This window comes from Synchiropus splendidus, chromosome 1, assembly GCF_027744825.2.
Source record: "Synchiropus splendidus isolate RoL2022-P1 chromosome 1, RoL_Sspl_1.0, whole genome shotgun sequence".
NCBI lineage: Eukaryota > Metazoa > Chordata > Actinopteri > Syngnathiformes > Callionymidae > Synchiropus > Synchiropus splendidus.
This window is the reverse complement of record NC_071334.1, coordinates 41,507,468-41,527,582: the sequence shown is the minus strand read 5'-3', so window position 1 is coordinate 41,527,582 and position 20,115 is coordinate 41,507,468. Positions and strand designations below refer to the sequence as shown.

Sequence of the window (20,115 nt, the reverse complement as noted above, 5' to 3'; positions counted from 1 at the left end):
TGCGTTCAGTGCATGTTAGAAATGCTAAACACACAGACAGTTGTTTTTTAGTCCTTCATCTCTTTTCTTTAGTTAGTTATTCATGCAAAGAGGCATCATTTTTATGATGGATAAAAAGGAGGAGAAAAAGGTTTGCGTCTAGACATATTGTTGCGCAAGTGTGCCATCTAGTGGATTGTATTTTCAACGGCCCATACGTTCAAGGTAAATATGGACAATGAGGTGTTCAAGTGAAAAAACTGTTTGGATTTCAAAAAACAGGCATGTTTGTTACGAAATGAGTAACAGGGCTGTGATATAAAGGAGGACACCCAAGCAGAGGGAGATGGGGATGAATGCTACTCTTCATCCACATCACTTCAGTGGAGCCTTGCAGACTTAAATCATGAGTAACACACAACATTATATGTAAATTTAATGATCAAAAACAGCAGCTGTTGAAAATAGTCATCTCATTCACTGAAGACAGAGCGACACGTTTAGCCATCGCCGGACAATTCAGCTGGATGTGAGAGAGGAGGCATTAACATTGGTGCCTGTCAACTATATAAATACAGAGAAAGCCACCAAGTCTCAGTGACTGAGATTCTAAGTCCAAGTTCATCCTCTGCCTCCTTATTTCTTCTTCTTATCCTGTGTGCTGGTGAACCACTGGTCCAGCAGCTTCTTGCTGTAGTAGATCTGCCAGGCGTGAACCTGCACTGAGATGACGATCACCAGGTACAGCACTGAGACGGCAGTGAAACCGAATATGAATCTGTAAGCTTTGCCGTGCCGATAGAGCTGCTGGGCCGCAGGCATCATCTCAATGGCTCCGTATATCAGTGGGGCCACGCAGAAAAGTCCGGCGCTGATCATAGAGATGACCAGGTAGCTGATGTTGTTCCGGGGCAAGGCCAGAAAGCTGAAGATGGTGGGAGCTATGCTGAGTAGGTAGGGGTATTCCCATCGGTACGGAGACGCCACTGTCTTGTGGGACACCAGACTCAGCTGACTCACGACAACCTGAGGTAACAAAAAAATAATTTTGATCAATCATATCAATAACTAATGCTAGCTGGTCCTAGCATTACATTGACTTATTCTTGTTTTGTGACTTTCTTGAAATAACGTTAACACAACTTCTGTTTTTTTTTTTTTCGTTAAATGTCTGTAGTACCGTATTTTCCGGACTACAGAGCGCACCGGAATATTAGCCGCACCCACCAAATCTAAGAAGGAAAATGGATTTTTTTCACATATAAGCCGCACCAGTCTATAAGCCGCGGCGGGTGCACCGTTGGTGTCTGCGCCACAGAAAATGCATGAGAATCACTTCTAGCGATCCTCTAGTACTAGTTTTGAAAACGGGGTGCAGTGTCGAGACTGACTCATGAAACAATCTTGCCAATGTTCTGAACTCCAGTCATGAACTCCTCACATCTTATTTACATTTAAAGTGTTCAGAAAGCGCTGTTTTCAACCTCCAGCAGATCGTCTCTGTTAGCAGAGCTGCGGACACGCGGGCGATAACGCTTTAAAGGTAAATAAAACGCCCGTGATGTCATCGGTTTGATGTGACGAAGCTCAATATTTTTGCCAGCAAAGAGCATGCTCATTAGACTCTAAAAACTCGGGATGCTCCGAGAGACAGGGAGAGCACTCAGCTGAAGCAGCTATCTTCAACCTCTTTCATGAAAGTCCTCACTCTGGACGGTTGCAAAAGTTTCAGATACCGCGAACGCGCATCTGACACACACAAGACTGCAGCGGATTCGGGCACGGTTGATTCAGTCTTAAAACGACACCTGAGAAAGGCTGCTCATCTGGCGCTGTGAAATTATTAATCATATTGTGAAATTATTAATCATATTGCCTGAGAATCATATTTCTCAGGCAATATGATTCGCGTTCTGAACGTCACGCTCAGACCGGCGAGTGTCCACGAGTGACCGCTGGTTCCTGCAGTTTCACTTTCATGAGCACCAGAAAACTCTCTGTGCTCCGTCAAGTGCTGGTGTTTTAAATATCGTATTGAATTTGTGGCGTTGACGCCTTTTAACGTGCATGTGCTGCAGGATGCAAACTTGACATGACAGTCTGAAAAAAGCTTCCGCATTAGACACGCCGTTGCCAAGCGAGTTGCAAGTCGGGAGGGAGGAGCGGACGCATCACAAACCGCGGGCGGTGCCTCATCAGAACGGCTGCTGTCACATGTGATCGGATTTTGTGACCGGCAATGACAGGCAGTGGTTGGCATTCACAGATCACAACGAGTTCAGCCTTTCATAATTGGTGGCTGATTGATTGGAATATCCCTGTAAAAATCCATATATTAGCCGCATCGTTTTATAAGCCGCAGGGTTCAGACGAGAAAAAAGTAGCGGCTTATAGTCCGGAAAATACGGTAATGGGCGCCTCAAATTTTTTACTCTGCGACTGTGGTTCAAGTGGTTCAAGTGGTTGAAGGTTTGAGACTTTGAATGAAAGACCTAGCACCACTGAGCTAGTAAGTGCAGCCAATATCCTTGCATGAATAAAAGCTAAGAACAAATCATTACCTGAGCAGCAATCAAGAACCATACCACCAGGTGGACAATGTTGAGTTTGCGGACTTCACGTTTCAAAGCAACGCTGCAAAAAAACAAAACAAAAAAAAAAAAACGTAAGAGAGACGTAACAAAAGGCCCTGAGTTATATTCTTACAGTGGGAATTTGCCCTGTAAACTGGTGATAGTCAGTTCAGTACTAAAATAATTAGAATAAAACTACTTCATATGAGATGCCACAGAGGCAGAACATCAACTCACCTCATCTGGTAGTGAGATGCCACCCGCTCTCTGTGCTGAAAGTCGCTGCCATCAGTGCCTGAAGCTCGGGGTCCGTCTTTCGATGCCATCCTCAAGATCTACAAGCTGAATGGAACAGAATCCAAAATAAATACAATGACACCTTGCAGTTTACAAAGTTATTCTAGTTAACAAAAACTAACTTAAAAAAAATAAAAACTACAATTGTAAATCATGTGTTAACTGAAATTAAAATAAAAGTTTTCCCTAAAACGATAACTAACTGGAACTGCATTGTCTGAAGAATGGAGATTCTATTGATTTTGACAGTCCAGTGCGGCATGTTAAGTCTGTGAATCACTTGTGTTGACGACCTGACAACGCTGACAATTGCTATGGTGGTCGTTGGGCAAAAAAAAACAATGTTGCACAGGACAACAGGGACATTTTATGAATAAGGGACTACTCCTCCGTTTGTTTACTTTCTCTCGTATCACACATTAGCGACACAAATGGTCTACTGTGTCCGACAACATGAACCATACAACATGTATGTTCAACAGTATGTTTTTATTTCTTCTTAACAAACAACAGTGGGCTAGCATCCAGGCTAACATTAGCATCCTCATACCTCTAACAGATCTATCACCGCAACATGGAGGGGAAGCCGGCTTCCATCATTGACATTATTGTTCTCATAACACAATCCTTAATACTGAGAAATCGCTATGGGACCAATGCTACTCAAAATGTTCAAAAAAGTGCACAACACATCAAAGGACACACACCATTCACTCGGCCTGTCATGATAACAAATTTTGCTGGTCATTTAATTGCCCCGCAAATTACTGTCGATAAACAATATTATTGTCAACAACATTTAACATAATAGAAGTCTCTGCATCAATTGACACACACGACACTACAAACATGCTGGCAGGGTCGTCAGCCTGGATATGTCGCAGGTGGACTAGTTGACTCATTGTTAAGGTAGTCGACGAGTGGACGATCACAACAGCCCTTAGTTGCGTCCTTTTTTTCCTGCTCAGCATGCTTCATGAGCAGAACGTTAGCGAATCCTCAGACAAACTACTAGTGTGGAATGCTGTCATTAAGTGCACCCGCAAACAAATGTAACCACACTGATCAAGCTCAAGACTGTATTTAAAAAAATAACCAAATCGATCGCTTCTCTAGCGGATGAGCTTCCTGGAGGTGACACCTACACCACGTACCTGCCTCATTAATGGTGTCCTTCAGTCTGCCTTATCCTCCACATCTCACTCGTCAAGTGCTTATCCACCCATCTGACTTCATTTGATATTTCACCCCGTCATTCTGACGAAACACATCAAATAAACACAGACTATTCCGTCACTATACTATTCTGTTCATTTAACAGTAGTTGGATTTAAGCGAGAACGGGAAGTAAACGAGAACATCTTAAGAGCACATAATACGACCTGTTTAAAATCGTTACGATACGCCTACAATCCCAATGCACATTTCTTCTATAGTACTGAAATATCTATTTCGGCTACAGTTTTTCTCGAGTCATGGAAGCTAATGCGAGCTAATTGCTACAACGATTTTATTTTCTAAACTCACTCGTCAACAAATCATCAAAAATACATTATATTGATGCCACAAAAGAACATAAATTACTTACGTATTATATGCGGATGACCATCAAGTTCCGAAACACACTATCTGACGAGGCTGCTATCAAGCGCAAGTGAACACACAGCAGCAGAGGGAAGTTGTGACGTCGTCTATCCTGATTGGTTGGAGCTTCTTCTTCTTTGTTTTCGTTGTAGCGCAGTGTGATTCCCATACTACCGCCACCTCTTGTCTATCAGGCAGACGTGTATTTTATAAGATAGACTATTATGCTTGTCAGTTAACTTTTCTCGTGTTTCCAGTACTGATTTAAATAAAATTTATCTCTGTCTTTGGCCATTAAACGATGCTGTCTAAAGTGTCTTCTTGAAATCGCGAATAACACACTATCATGATTTGCATGTTCGACTTAAAGTCAAAAACAGCCACAAGCATGTGTCATGTTTATATTTTTATGTAATCAAAAGCTTTGACATTGTGTTTTATCAAAGGTACGGTTCATATGTACAATTGTCTGTACAAAAGGCAAACAGGATTTCATTCAGGTTTTTCATCCACAGAACACAGAGTAACAGAACACTGACAAAGAAGAAACACGGCATAATGGCAATGTACAGGGGTTGGACAAAACCCCTGTACATTGCATTATCCATTATTTTGTCCAATCCCTGTATTTCAGCAGGAAACAGGAGATGGGGTTTGGAAAGACCAAGGAGAACAGCATTCAAAATAAATAAGTTAAAAAGAAACATAGAAAAATCATGAACTGTAACTGCGGCAGATACCAAAATGGCAGATTTGAAATCTAAAAATTATGTCTATGATCTTGTCAAATTCATGCACACAGCTTTTGTTACAGAAAGTGCAATTTCTGGAGGTATGGAAAAGCAACAACGCAAGACAAAGTAACCAGTAAATAAATGCATTGAGGACACAGGTGCCAGTTTATTGTTGTGAACCAAACAGAAATTAAATAAAGGTATGTATGTATGTTGTATTTACTATTGTAACTATTGTTATGAACTACTGTTGTATTAACTATCATCCAGCCATAAATGTTTTAAACATCTGCTTTTGAGTCAGAAGAATGACTGATTAGTTAGATTGCTCATCAGAAATGTACCACTGAATTTGTCATTTCATAAATGTTGTTATAGTGTTGGTACAGTTGTGATGTAAATGATGCAGTACAGATGTGAATTAATATGGATCCCAAGTTGCGGTGTACACATTGTGGATCTGATGGTGTAAAGGACAGTGCACTTCCCAATGAGAAGTTCAAAAGGGGTACAGCAAGAATCCAGAGAAAGTTGAGTGGAAATACTGATCAGCATTAAGTCCTGCTGCCTGGTCAGAAGGCAGCTCTATATGGACAGTCTCACCATAGCGTAAAGGGAGCACTGCACTCCCTGAAGCCTGGTCCAACAAGCCTTTGGTGCACTCGTCATAAGTGTACATGACAGGTTTGTTGTTCTTCATGAGAGCCACCCACACATTGCTCCCTTTGCAGTGGATATTGTATGCAAAGTAATAAATGCCTGGCATACTGCATGTGAAAACACCACTATGTAGGTTGTAGTCTTGGTTGCTGTTGTGCAACACTTTGTCAAAAATTACAGGAGAACCAAAAAGAGGGAATGCGTTTGTGAGTTTAGCTGTGAATGCCACCATCTCTGCATTTCCCCCAAAGTCCCCTCCAATGTTTGGCTTGCTGTATTGAAATTTCTGGTTGGTGTATTGTCCAGTTGCCGGGAGGATTTGACCAAGGTCAGGAGAGACTGCTGGTGATCCTGGAGGCCCAGGGGGTCCTGGTAATCCTGGTTGTCCAGGAAGTCCGGGAGGCCCACTCAAGCCTTGGTTGCCTTGTGGACCAATGGGACCAGTTGGTCCAGATTTTCCCTCCCCAGGGTACCCAGGTTTACCCGGTGGGCCTATCTCCCCTTTTTGCCCAGGAAATCCAGGCGGTCCAATTGGGCCACCTGCTCCAGGAAGTCCTGGAATTCCTTGTGGGCCCTGGTGACCCTTCACCCCAGCCTGCCCTCCCTCTCCTCTTGGCCCAGGTAAACCTGTAGCACCAGGATTACCTGGGAATCCATGGCTACCTGGTTCTCCCTTTGGACCTATTGGACCTTGAAGACCCCTGAATCCTGGTTGTCCAGCTTCACCAAAAGAACCTGGTGGTCCAGGGACGCCAGCTGGCCCTAAATCACCCTTCATTCCTGGACTGCCTTTAGGGCCCATAAAACCATCCTCTCCCTTTTGCCCAGGGAAGCCTATGCTACCTGGAGGCCCAGTTAGGCCTGGTGGACCAGGAATGCCACCACGACCAAGTACTCCAGTGACCCCTGGCAGGCCTGCATCACCTTTATCTCCTTTAGGACCAGAAGATCCTGGCACACCATCATATCCCTTCTGACCCTTAGGCCCAGGAAACCCTGGTTTCCCGTAGCCTAGTGCACCAGGGCCACCGGGTAAACCAGGGAGTCCTGGGGCACCCTTCCCTCCAGGCTGTCCTGGTTGTCCAGTTAAGCCATCTTTCCCAGGTTTTCCAAGACCTGGTAGGCCTGGTGATCCTGGTTTGCCTCTCTCCCCAGGTGGCCCAGCAGGACCAATTTCTCCCGGATCACCAGCTTTTCCAGGTATTCCTGGCGGGCCAGGAGAACCATTAAGACCTGGTTTTCCAATTCCAGGCATACCAATTTGTCCAGGTGGACCAGGTGGCCCATTAGGTCCCTTTGAACCTGGAAATCCTGGAAGACCTACTCCTTTGTCTCCTTTGGGGCCAGTGGGACCAGGGAGTCCTGGTGCGCCTTTCGGTCCAGGCTCCCCAACAATTCCAGCTTGCCCTGGCAAACCTTGACCCCCTGTTTTTGAAATCCCTGGTAGACCGGGTGGTCCTGGTAACCCGGGGGGCCCGGAAAGACCTGTTGGTCCAGCAGCACCACTGAGCCCAAGGTCGCCTTTTAATCCTGGTAATCCAGGGCTTCCTGGTTTTCCTGGTAGTCCTGGAATTCCAGGTTTTCCTATTCCTGGGTATCCCTGAGGACCTGGCTGCCCTGGCTTTCCAGGTTGGCCTGGCATTCCTTGACCAGGGAAGCCTGGTGGGCCCTGTGGTCCTGGAGGTCCTTGTGACCCTGGTGGTCCCTGAATTCCTTGCGGTCCCTCTCTGAGACCCTCACCAACTGGACCAACTGGGGGTGGGCCTTTTTGGCCCCTCATGAATGTCTGACCTTCAAACAGAGAGAAACAGTCAAAATTTAAATCCAATAACATCATTGGCATTAACTCAGAAGTATATAAGGTTCTGATCTTCTGTTCTGCTGACCTTTCCCTCCCCTTTGTAGCTTTCCTTGTCCCAGCAGCTGAGGAAGATCCTTCCCAAATTGATATGGGAATGGTATTCCCTGGCTTTTGGGTAAGTGTGGCATATCATTCCCCAAAAACTGTTGCTGAGGCGGGCCATCATTGAACTGTGGGATGGGCTGAGGTTGAGGTGGTGGCTTGTTTTGCCCATAGTATGCCCCACTGTAGGCCAGCTGGAACAATGTCACCAGCAAACAAAATCCTGGAAGAGATGGCACCAGCATTGTCTGCAGAAAGAGAAAAAAGATAATGGAGCCAAACATGTTTTTGTGTAACAGGTCTAAGTGTCTTCATCCAATAACTAGAACAAGATTGAAGTACTATTCAAAAATATTACATGCATGCAACCCTTTTTTTTTTTCAAGAGCAAATGTCCCTCATCTACTGGACTAACGTTCATTTCTCCGGAAAAAGAAAATGACGAAATGAAGACCTGAAAGAGAACACATATCACATCCTTTGTGAAGTCTCTGCTCTGCTCACTGCCTCATTTAGAATTTGTTTCAAGATAATTTCACTGATTGTGAAAGAAGAACCTGCGTGAATTTGTTTACACTGCTGACTATGATACCTGACTGAGGTTCTCATCACAGACACTGAGTGAATTCTGGCTGAGTGTAGAGAGGCAGTATCCACTCTTAGGCCAGAGGACTATGGGCATTCTTGTTCCTTTTGCAACTTCTTACCTTATGAGACTGCTGTTGCTGCTCTTAAGACCAAATACACGTCTCAGCCAATGTTCCCTCTAATTTTTAATGTGTCTGAGCAAACACAAATACTCTCTGAGCAGTCACCTGCAGGTGGTATACACTGTGAGCGATCTGTCTGTCGGTTGTGGTGCTGTAATAGTTAATAATAATGTTTAAAAATATATATATATTTCCAATTTGAATAATTCACATTGGGGAATGAAGCATGCGTGAAATTATTGTTGATATGATCCCAGCTGCTCAAGGTGTCTTGTGCATCAGTGTGATGGGTGGATCAGGAACTTGTGCACTTACGTTAAGACAACGTTCCATGTTGTCTTGAGAGCAAACGGCTAAATTAAATTAAATTAAATTAAATTAAAATTTGTGATGCATTTTTGTTGTAATTAATTAATCGTAATTAACTTGAAAGTCCCACCACTAATATATAACTGGTTGATAAGGCTCATGAAGAAGTGCAACTGGATTTTGTCCACTTGCGGCCACCATATTCTGTGACTGCTCATCATGGAACAGTGAGCCTGTGTGGATCAGGGTAAAATGAAGAAGGTGTCTTTCACTGACTACCTAGTTAATTCCCTCACCTGACTAGCGTGTAGTCTGTGTGTAATGTAGTCTGAAACCTGTGCTGCAACGATTCTCTTCTTCTCTCTTTTCTCTCTCTCCTGTGCGTAATTCTGCCACCCCAATTGGCTCAGTGCATACATACATTTTGACCAACAACGAGCGACTGTAGGAGAAATCAGAACAACATCAGCCAGCTCCAATAGTTCACTTCAAATAGCAGCTCTTCTAGTTGCTTCTAGTTCCATCGTGTATGTAGCGATGTCACTTGGTGGACACTGATCATAAGCACCGCTGCACTGGAGGACTAGTGGAAACTGCTGGCCAAATTTGTTGAAAACTTAAAAGAGTGAAAAGTATAGGTACCCTTTAAAGTCATTCCACTTCAACATGAAACCATTCAGACCAGTTCTCACCCCTAGGGATGGGCATCTAAAACCAGTTCCTATTCAGAACTGGTAAAAAATTGTCAGATTCTCTGGAATCATAAAGAAATGATCGATTCCTGACTTATCGATTCCTGACTGTGAAGCCTGGCAACGGAGGGTAAAGCGTTCATTAGGCTTTGTTTCGTTTGTAGAGAAGACGTGGCTTTAGGACGACCAAACTCATTTGACATCAGTGATGTTGGACAACCTTGAGTTCTTGACTTAAACCCATCTATTTCTGACTGACTTTCCTTTGACTTTGTTTCTTTTAAATAAATTCCTTGGTTAGATCTAACTTAAAACACATGAAGTGTGCCTCAGAGATCTAGTTTCTGACCAGTGACCAGCAGCTAATTTTTGTTTAGTCCCGCTAAATTCGGTAATTCGCTGAGACTCCAGAAAGCTGTATCTGATCAAACCCATCGTGCTCAAACCATGGAGCAACAAACACTCAGAACGTTGATGATATCTGTGTCAGCCTCCATCGTGGACCCATATCTCATAGTGTCTCTTGTCCTTGAAATGATTTACACATGGCCACACTGCTAAAAGGTGCTTTTAAACGAGGAGACTTTGAATGTATATTACATTCGGCTGCCCGGTGCTCAGTGAGAAAACAAACCTTCATGCTAGACAGTCGCCTACTCTGCTGTGGTATTTCAGTTCAAAGGATTCGGGAAGCCGGACTAATGGGGGGGTTTAAGTTGCTAACATTTTTTTGGTCAATTATTTAAAAAAGCAAACCAAATCTCAGGATTATTGTCGTTATTGCCCTCAGTCCTTGTACACCTGAAGAATCACCCAGGCAGAGAAGTTACATCCCATTCACAACCCATAGGGTTCAATATAATATAAATGTAAATGTAAAATAAATATAATAGTGAACGGTGGCAACCACCACCAATCACTGATACCGATCACATCAAAATGATGAGACCGTCAGTGTACATGTTGTGAAAAAAATTACGGCAAAAGGGCAAAGCCACCTCGGCAGCGAGCTGGATTCATTCACACCATGGCAGAAGCAACAGTTCATAGTGAGGAGTCCAAGATGAGAAAGCGTGAAACCAACAGTTCACTGCTGTCTCTATTGTGTTGCCAAATCACGAGACAAATGTATATATTCTTGTTGTTTGCAGTGAAACAGATGAACTGTAATGTGTTTGTCATTTCATTGAGTTTATCACGGTATAGAATAGATATATCCAGCAAAACGTTTTTGCTCCGACATTAGCTGCTAGCAGCTAACGTCCGCTCGCATTTATCATATCATTTATCATTTATTATGGTCCATCTGGCTTGGACAAGTGTAACCTGTCATGTCTCATGTTCTATCTGTAGCTGCCGCCGTTGAGTCCTCTGATCTGCAGACCTGCTCTGAGGTGCTGAGAGAGGCGACCAGCGCCATATATTTCATCATTCCTGGCGATTGTTGTGGAACTGATTGGTGAAGAATAGTTTGTAACTTTGACGCCTGTGTCCATAGTCAACTCTAAATAAACGTGTGAACGGACGTTTTGATGCTCATGCTCTGATCGCTGTTTGCTGCTCATTGAAACACACGAGAGTCATGATGTAATAAAGCCAGAGGAAAAGGCTGCTACTTCATCTGTATCATTCAACAGCGCTGCAAACAACAGGCATGACGTTGTTCTGCATGTATTCATGGAAGAATCACTTAAGAAACATCGCAATGACGTGATCGGAGAATTCCATGCATTCCAGCAGACGAGATCTACAGATTTATTTCTCATCACTAAAAGATAGCGGGTTGTTGTCTCTTGTCAACTAATCAGTAAATATTCAAACTGCCCCCTATGCTTCATTCTGAAATGTGCAGTCGAAATAAAGTTTTATTATCTGGGTCTGTCCGTCTTGCAGCTGCTTCCGCCTCTCGCTGGATCCTGCCTCTCCTCACTGGTTGCATGACCGAGTTCGATCTCTGATGTCGAATGATAGATGCTTGTGGAGTTGCCTTTGCAAGTATAAGCTGGACAGTGTTGTGTATATAACTTTCTGTGATTACAGTTTTCACTGTCACGGTCTTTCCTCATAAACAAACGTTGGATTGGGGGGGAGCGAATCCCTGCTTTACGACAGCCTGCAATTACACTCATTTACCTGTGGTGCAGCCCAAAGCAACTATTCCAGGACTGCAAACAGCTGCTTTAATACAAGTTCAAGGAAGCAAAAAAAATTGGTGAATCTCTTGAGTCTCTGCTATGTCTATGAAATATTTACATACTGGTGGCTTGTAGTGGGACTCTGAGACAGAGAGCACAGCATTTATTCAAGTTTCTACTCCGGATGCTTTCAAAAGTTTCAGATTCAGGTGGCTAATGAACACTGCACCCGACTCCAAAACATCAATGGATGCAGACGTTTCCTTCTTTGCAATTTGCTTCGCGTTCCGAATGTCACGCTCGGACCAACGGGTGTTGCTAAGCAGTAGCCGCGCTGACAGCCTGCTGATGAGGACCCAGCGGTCTCATTGGCTTATCTGTGTCATGATTCTACTCTTATTTTGTCCCGTGAGTCCTGTTTTGTTTTCTCCCTCCGTTCTTCCTGTTCCTGTGGCACACGGCTGGAGCCAATCAACCCCTGAGTACAAGAGCACCTGGACTCCAGCAATGTGCGCCAGATCGACTCATATTGTTCCCTGTGACCGACGCCTCTAGTTCCCTGTGATTTGAGTTCATTTTTCTCCCGGTTCGGTGACGCTTCCTCCTCTTGTTCCCTGCGGTAAATTGGCTCTCTATCGTTCGGTCTCTCGTTCTGTGCGCGAGCTAGCTCATTTTGATTACTTTGTCTGAAACCCTGGTGCCTGAGTTAGTGTTTTGTTTCCTCCTGTTTCCTGGTTTCTTTTGTGATTATCTATTCATTGTGCTTTCGTCTCTCCGTTTCCAGATTTAAGTTTGTTTGATTCTCCCAGTTCGTTGACGCTTTCCATTGGACTCTTATTCATGTTTAAGGACTTCTGCTAGTTTGGTTACTCCGTTTGCACATTCAGAGTTTGCTTTGTTTCTCCCGGTTCGGTGACGCTTTCACTTGTGGTTTTATTTTTTGTTAAACATTAAAATATTATTTTTGACTCGCTCTATGCCTCCAGTGACTTTCACCACTGTGCTTGGGTCCCGCTCCACGTCTTGAACTATGACAGTTCGATCAGGCCAGAAACATGGACCCAGCAGTGGTGAAAGGTCTGCAGGATGCCCAAGCCACTCAGGCCACCAGGGTGAGTAATATAGAGAATATTACTCGTCTATATATTATAATATTACGGTCTATTTTTAAGGTGTTGCACTGTATCCAGTGCTCCGCTTGCTTCCTCTGCTCTTCCTCAAACGAGCTTAACCCAAGCTTCCTGTACAGGCCCCAGAATTCGAGCTCACCATCCAAGCCTCTTCCCCCGAGCTTCCCGTCCAGGCCCCAGAAGACTCCCAGCCGCGGCCTCCCGAGGACCCCAGCGTGACTTCCCAGCCGCGGCCTCCCGAGGACCCCAGCGTGGCTTCCCAGCCGCGGCCTCCCGAAGACCCCAGCTTGCCTTCCAAGACACTGCAGCCAAGGTCATCCAGTCGCTCCAATGAGCCAGGGGAATGTTCATTGAGTTGATGACAATAAAAATGCTGTTTTTTTTAAATCAAACAGCAGATGTGTTCCGGTCATATAGTTAGGATGTTTTTTTTCTTTTTTTTTTATGGATTCTTCTCTGAAAAAAAAGCCACAAAATCATCTGATGCACTTTCATATTGAAATGTACGCTACTGCTTTTATCTGCTTGTGATGTTGCCACTGCATTATCACTTGTAATCTTAGAGGATCTGGTGAGGCTGAATCTTGATGTGTGTGGTGCATAGTGATGCTGGCAATATTAAACCTCACAATGTCCCCACAATGACAGAAATACAAGTGTACTTGTTTATCTGTCCTCGTGATGACACATTCTTGGAAAAACACCTCATTGTGAGGACATTTGTGGGGACATTTTTGCCAAAACCCTCATGTCCAAGCCTCAACGTGAGGGTTAAAACTTCTAAATAATTGGGCCATTATAGCTGGGTTTCAGTTTGGTTCTGAGTGCTTAAGGTTAAGGTTAGCCATGTGTTTTGGATGATTAGGTTTAGGGGGAAAGGCTGGGGAAAAAGTTATGGCAATGAGAGGCGCCCGCAAGGATAGAAACGTGTGTGTGTGCGAACATATATAACTATATTTGTAGGGACCCTTTGCTATTTGGGGCTATTTATGGGGACCTTTTGCCAGTTCCCTTGAGGATAATTCAAAATAATGAATTTATAAAATTAATAAAAAATTTATAAAATAAAATAACTGGCGAAAGGGTCTTGGCAATAAAAAATATACCTGCAAAACATAAGAAATTACATGTGTGTGTGTGTGTGTGTGGGTGTATCAGTGGGTGTATAAATATGTGGTTGTCTGTCCAACAACGTGAACCATACAATATGTATGTACAACAGTATGTTTTTATTTCTTCTTAACAAACAACAGTGGGATAGCATCCAGGCTAACGTTAACATCCTCATACCTCTAACAGATCTATCACCGCAACATAGTGGTGAAGCCTGCTTTGGCTCCGCCCATTTTTTCTGCATTGGTTCACCAAACCAAGTGAGATCATCAGCACAGATGCAAGAGGTTGCAAAAACGTTGGAGCTGCCATTTCCAAAACGTCTCAAACACTCGATATGCAAGAAACAAAACACAGCGCGGCAGCCAACGACACGTCGTCTTTATGTGTGACGACGTGTCGTTGTGTTGTCATCGTCGTCATGAAGTGTTGTCCCAATTAGGGATGTCAATCGCTTCACTTTGTTGTCTGAGGGCACTTTCTAGTGGAGGGCACTAAAAACCAGGTGGGAAATGGGACACAGGCAAGCTGAGGTCATCAGTCATCTGAGTGTCACATTTGAACATGGCAGCAGTCACATGACTTGCAGATATGGAGGCAGACAGGTCGATGTTGGTCCAGACTGCACCCCTGCATGTGCATGTGTCCACTCGCTAACGTCTGCGTTTCATTAATATTAAAACATTTGTCACACACGTCTAAGCAACGACCATCCCCTGACCATCCAACACTGAAGTGACCATGAATGCAAAAAGCAACCCCCCCTAACATTTCATCTCTTTAATTGCAATATTTCAAAAAGTAATACAACTGTTTTGTACTTGCTGATTTTGTTTCGTTGATTAATATACCTCTATAAACAAAATTTTCAATTGCAAACAGTCAAATTGTCAGAGAAATAAGTGTGCCTTTGCATGATTCTGATAATTAACTGTGGAAAAATAATTAACTAATACAGATAAATCGCGTAAGAACATTCTTTCACAGGAGAGATTTTTCAGTGTTTCAACACAATGTGATGTCATAACTAGAACATCCATGTTGAAGGAGACGAGATGAGACTGAGCTGAGTCCTGTGCACTTCATGCAGTTCATTACTAGAGCACTTCCGCCCTGATGTTAAAGGTCATGTGGACAGATTCGACCATCATTTCACTCTCACAGTAATTCTAACCACTTCTTAATTTTTGTTAAACATTACCACACAGTTTCTAAAGGGATTATCTTCCACACAAACAATGAACTGGTAATAATTGTAAGCTGATATGTGGATAAATATGATCAAATACAATAAAAACATAAATTATTTTTACATAGATGGTTAGAGTTTTTGATGGTTTAATGAATAAATACTGTAATACAGTGAGATGAATATGTTGAGTTTGATTTGCTCGTGAATATCAATCACTTCTAAAGGGTTGTTGCAGGTTTAATTTAGAGGAGCTATAATTTCCATGGTTTTTTGAGACCGTGTAATGGACCAAGCATTTTCTGTGAGAGCACCTTGACTTTGGAACAATCTGTCCAAGAAAATAAGACTGGCTGAGTCTGAGCCTTCTTTTAAATTGCTTTTAAAAAGACATTTTTGCAGACTGGCTTCTGATGTTTTCTCTGTTCCTCAATGGTTGTTTATCTTGGAAAATAGTGACTGACTTCCTCACACTGACTAATGTGTCCTACAGTATGTCCTGCCTCAGCATAGTCATCTGTGAGACACGCCGCAGCCCAGTTGGCTGCACCACACAAATACATACCCGGTAGAAAAGAATGACCTAGACTGTTCTCATGCCTTTGTTAGGAGTCTAACAAGAGGACATGCGATGCTCCACACAAAAGCATCAGATCGGTGTAACAACTGTGCAGTGTTGGTGAGGCACTGCGAGGTCACAGTGCATAGTCGTCTGTCGACTCATAGCACAGGCTGCAGCTGTGGGATCAAGAATCACATTCCCTCTGCGCTGCATAAACACTTCCTGTCTGGTAGGTGAGAACTGGGAGCGAGTGTGAGTCGGAAAAGAAATTCAGTCAAGAGACATTAGCAAACCTGCGAATGTCGACTCACTGAAACCTCCTGCTCAGACACTTTCCAGCCAGTTCTCTTCTAAGATTTCTGTTTGTAGACAACAAACGCACAATGTTGCATTATCCATTTTCTCATCAAGAAATCCTGAAATGCCTGTTTATTTTAAGCAAAATTACACATGCCTATTATTAACTTTTAACTTAAATTTCTTTCATGAAAAGGTCTAAAAAGTTGTGGCAACCAGTTGAGCCGAAGCTGCAGATCTATCACCCGCACATTAAATCCTCCACCTTTTTGGTGTGAGAGGACTGGCATATCTGCAAAACTGTCCCTGACCCTGCAGCCTGTCAGCTTTTGTAGACACACTCACTGCAGTGAATTCCTTCTTTTCTCCCCAAATAAGGAGAATAATAAACAGTTATGTTGAGAAAATGGTGGAGGCTGGTGCATCATTTTGGGTGTAGTTGGAAAAATGTGGACATGGAAAATACTAAAAATTAATTACACAAGTACAGTAAGTGAAACATCAATAGTCAAAAGCTGGTTAGCCTCCTCTTGTATCACAGCGAACCTCAGAGAAGTTGCCATGGGAGTTGAAGACAAAACAATTACAAGTGTTGCTGTAGTAGACTGCAACAGAAGAGAGTAAGCTCTCGTTCAGTTGACCATGATAGCTATGAGAAACTTACAAGTGTAGAGAACGATTACTTAGCAAGAGACAACATTGAAGCTGAGGGAAATGGTACTTTGGTACTTTTAGTTAAAATGTGTTGATACAGGAGAGGACAATTACATTTTGTAAGGAGCCACAACGACTGCCTCAAATATCTATCCAGCCAGAAAACAGAGAGGATGATGCAAAAGTCCCCAATACGATGGGTAAAAAAAACAGGGCTCAGACTTTTAATGAACAGATCGATTATACCATAAATTGACAGAAATGGCACAGATAAATTACATATAAACGTTTTCCCGGAACATCGCTATGTGATGTCGTAGCTAGAACACAACCGTGGTGGAGGAAATTAGATTAGAAATGCTGACGAACTTTGGTGACAAAAAAACAGTTCCCCAACACTTCCCCCGCGATGTTTGAGCCTTTTTGTTTGGATTGAACTTAAAAGTGATCATCCTGGCATTATACATGAAAAAGGTATTCATGAATAATTGTGATTAATTAATTAAAAACCTCTAATTAATTAGACACTTTTGTCCCACTTTCAGAAAAAACAAACCTTTAAATTATGTAAAATGCAAAAAAAGACAAAAACGTTTTTGCCATGGGATTATAAAAACAAAGGCATTGTTACCAACTCTATATGAGTTCACTATTAATGCCTTCTATTTAAATATAAATCTATGGACAAAACATGTTATCTGATACAAATGCCCTTCATTCAAAGGCATGTAATGTTATGTAAAATAATGAATTTCAAATCAATCAATCAAGAACATATTTTCGTTCAGGAGCATAAATGGAGCAATGAGCTGACCAAGTCATAATTAGTCAATAGAATAAAATTTTCATCTTAATTAATCATATTAAATCTAAGTTAACTCATGATTAATGGTCAATTATTCGCTCATCTGTATCTGTTCTAAATGTAACGTAATGGAAGATGTTCCTGACACCAGAGTGGCCAACGATGCTTTCCTCACGCAAACTATTGTTCACTCCATAACAGATACTGTCAAGAACCTTTTTTTAGAATAACCTCAGAGGCACAACATGTTAACAGCAGAACATTGGAAACAATATTGGCCACCCTGGTGTTGATGGCATCGTTCTTGAAGGTTTATTTAGAAAAGATGCTAAATGTACTGTAAGATTCATTTGCCATTCATCACGAGTTAATTTAACTTTTGTCTGATTCATTAAATTAAACACTGACAAATATTGACAGCCCTTGTCCTACGCGAAGAACTTCAACTAGTTACATTTAGATTTCCCCCGGAAACGCAAGTTCAAAAATCGTAGATAGCTGTTATATATAATATGTTGTATTTGTGAGCACATCCATATATGATTAGTTCAACAGATAATCGACCTAAATATAATCGAAGGGCTGCATGTGGCCCCATGTCCCAACTACGTCCAGGTAGTCTAGTGCAAAATAATAATAGAGGTGACCATAAAAAACAAATGCAAGTACTCAGTACAAACTGCCTGTAATAAGACCTGCTGACACTGCAGAATCTTTCAGCTTCAATAGCAAGCAGCTGATGAGAAAGACGTTTGAAGGTTTAATCATCATTCATAACAGTAAGAAAAAGAGCATATAGAATTTACCGAATCTTAAGGAGTCCGCTTATAATATGACTCCTTGTAAATTCATTCCTTTCACCACATTTTCCACTAATTAGAGGCTTCCTCTCTGCAGTCATGACTCCTGGCTTAAATGGCAATTCAGTTGGAAACAGATGGGGATGATTGGATCTATCATAGCTCACGGTGAATAAATAGGAATCTTATCGTCTCAGGTCATCCGACCATCAGCTTGAAGCTTGGAGAGAGTTGGCTTCCTCTGGGTGCAACGGCTATGAAAACACTCTTAAGGAGGGGATTTTTGGAGAACATTCAACCAGTGAGGGTTTATCATTGTGATGAATCTGCTCTGGCTGTGAAGCAAGGATTCCCTGAATCTGTCCTGGCAGGTGCACATCACTTCACCTGGAATTTCATTAAAGTTTACTGCGAAATATCTCTAACCTTTAACTGGGAATATAAAAAAACACAATGGAACTTTTGGTTTTGAGTTATATAAGAAATATGTGCACAACTGGCCAAGTTTGGTTACATGAAAGAAATCTGACTCCATCAGTGATTCACACATGTAACACAAAGGAGACTCTCCCGGCTCTAAACACACAGAGACTCTGCGTGAGAACCTTTCGTCTTTTTCCTCCTGCTTTTGTACTACATTCCTTAAAAAAAGTTATTGCTTGGAATCAACTCTAGCACCGGATCAATCTACTTCAAATGTTCATTTATTTGTTAGTCTCTGACAGCAGAAAGATTTGTTGCAGGAAAAAAAGGAACTGCAACCAGAAAGTTTGTAAGGAAACAGAACAACATGCTGCACCAGCAATGATGCATTTCCTACCTTAGAGTGTGCGTTGCTGCTGCAGGGTGGAAGTATCAACAGACGTGTGCGCAGTGTGTGAAGGAAGCAGCTTCTCTGGTGAGGGTTTGGCTTGTATCAACGGGTGGGTGGAGCTGCTGGAGCAGAGGAGACCAGGAGGGGTGAATCAAGGGAAAAGAAAAAATGGCCGTACAAGGCAGAAGACTGCAAATTGGAAGCTGTGTTCTTGCAACACATTCCATTGTTGTGGAAACAAAATGGTTTCAGTGATTCAACTTTCAGTCCTCTGCATTAGAACTAGACCACAAATGGATGAAGCTGGTTGCCCTTGTCTGATGAATTACAGTAGATACAGCATGGGTCCTTAAATTTACTGAAAGACTTGTTGAGTGAGCACAATGCTGAGGAGAATCTAATGGCCCTGAGAAATGCAACACAAGATTAAAACAGAAAATTACAGCATTTGAGCAAACATAATATGCCACTTAATGTGTTATGGTTGTGATAGTTCTCATTTCCTACTAGTGGTATTATGTCAGGGATTTACTGCAGGTCTTTTTGTGCTAAAACTTTACACACGATTTATCGACATTTCGAGGTCCCTGCAGTTTATTTAATTTTGCAAGTGGTGTATGTGTATCCTATGTAGTGTTTATTAACTCGTCTTATGGCACATCACACTTCATTAAAAAAATAATTTGTGAAAAATTTGTAGTGACTGACTCTTGGATAGTTTGGCTTTTTGCAGAAACAAAAAATGCATTTACTTACTTTCTTTTATTAAATAGATTTTAAGAAAAAAAATTCACAAAAATCACAATCGTCTTCACATTATTTTATTCTAGTTTGGAGAGTTTCCAGACTAGACTTGCTTCTGAACTTGCTTCATAACAAAGATTCTTTCTCTCTCTTTCTCACATTTTGGAGCGCATTTGCTTGGTTCTGCATTCAGTTGTGAGCCAGCCTTTAAACCACCAGGCAAACTTTGCTCATCAACAAGTATCAATGAAGTTTTGAAGTGAGATGTCACGTGAACCATTAGCTCTGCGGTGCAGACAGTCTTTGGCATTGCGGGTTCGACACGGAACGTTCCATCATTCTGTCATGAAGGTGTTTCGTCATGTCAGAGGCGCATCAGGTTTAAAAAGAACTAGAAGAAGCACATTTGACCGGCTTCTTCGCTGTGACTG

At 42.4% G+C, this 20,115-nt stretch overlaps 2 protein-coding genes across 3 annotated transcripts; both read right to left on the bottom strand.

Moving 5' to 3' along the window:
* Positions 1–392: 392 nt before the first annotated feature.
* Positions 393–4,564, bottom strand: LOC128759489 (protein jagunal homolog 1-B). Of its 2 annotated transcripts, XM_053866494.1 has the most exons (5): positions 4,438–4,508; positions 4,004–4,106; positions 2,790–2,894; positions 2,546–2,613; positions 393–1,010 (listed from the first exon to the last, which is right to left on the bottom strand). In XM_053866494.1, exons 3-5 carry the CDS (start codon positions 2,876–2,878, stop codon positions 616–618), a joined length of 552 nt encoding a protein of 183 aa, XP_053722469.1. In that variant the 5' UTR covers positions 2,879–2,894; positions 4,004–4,106; positions 4,438–4,508; the 3' UTR covers positions 393–615. The 2 variants fall into 2 exon arrangements, with proteins under 2 accessions (XP_053722469.1, XP_053722463.1); XM_053866488.1 differs by lacking the exon at positions 4,004–4,106 and having other exon boundaries at positions 394–1,010; positions 4,438–4,564.
* A 279-nt stretch (positions 4,565–4,843) lies between these two features.
* Positions 4,844–19,019, bottom strand: LOC128759223 (collagen alpha-1(VIII) chain-like). The gene is made up of 3 exons (XM_053866019.1): positions 18,947–19,019; positions 7,714–7,978; positions 4,844–7,618 (listed from the first exon to the last, which is right to left on the bottom strand). Exons 2-3 carry the CDS (start codon positions 7,973–7,975, stop codon positions 5,667–5,669), a joined length of 2,214 nt encoding a protein of 737 aa, XP_053721994.1. The 5' UTR covers positions 7,976–7,978; positions 18,947–19,019; the 3' UTR covers positions 4,844–5,666.
* Between the last annotated feature and the right edge of the window lie 1,096 nt (positions 19,020–20,115).

Coding starts and splice junctions, on each gene's coding strand:
- LOC128759489 (XM_053866488.1), bottom strand. CDS start 2,878: ATGGCATCGAAAGACGGACCCCGAGCTTCAGGCACTGATGGCAGCGAC. Junction 2,614..2,789: donor GCATCTCACTACCAGATGAG/GTGAGTTGATGT, acceptor GTTTTTTTGCAG/CGTTGCTTTGAAACGTGAAG. Junction 1,011..2,545: donor GGTATGGTTCTTGATTGCTG/CTCAGGTAATGA, acceptor TTTTTTTGTTAC/CTCAGGTTGTCGTGAGTCAG.
- LOC128759223 (XM_053866019.1), bottom strand. CDS start 7,975: ATGCTGGTGCCATCTCTTCCAGGATTTTGTTTGCTGGTGACATTGTTC. Junction 7,619..7,713: donor GCTACAAAGGGGAGGGAAAG/GTCAGCAGAACA, acceptor CTCTGTTTGAAG/GTCAGACATTCATGAGGGGC.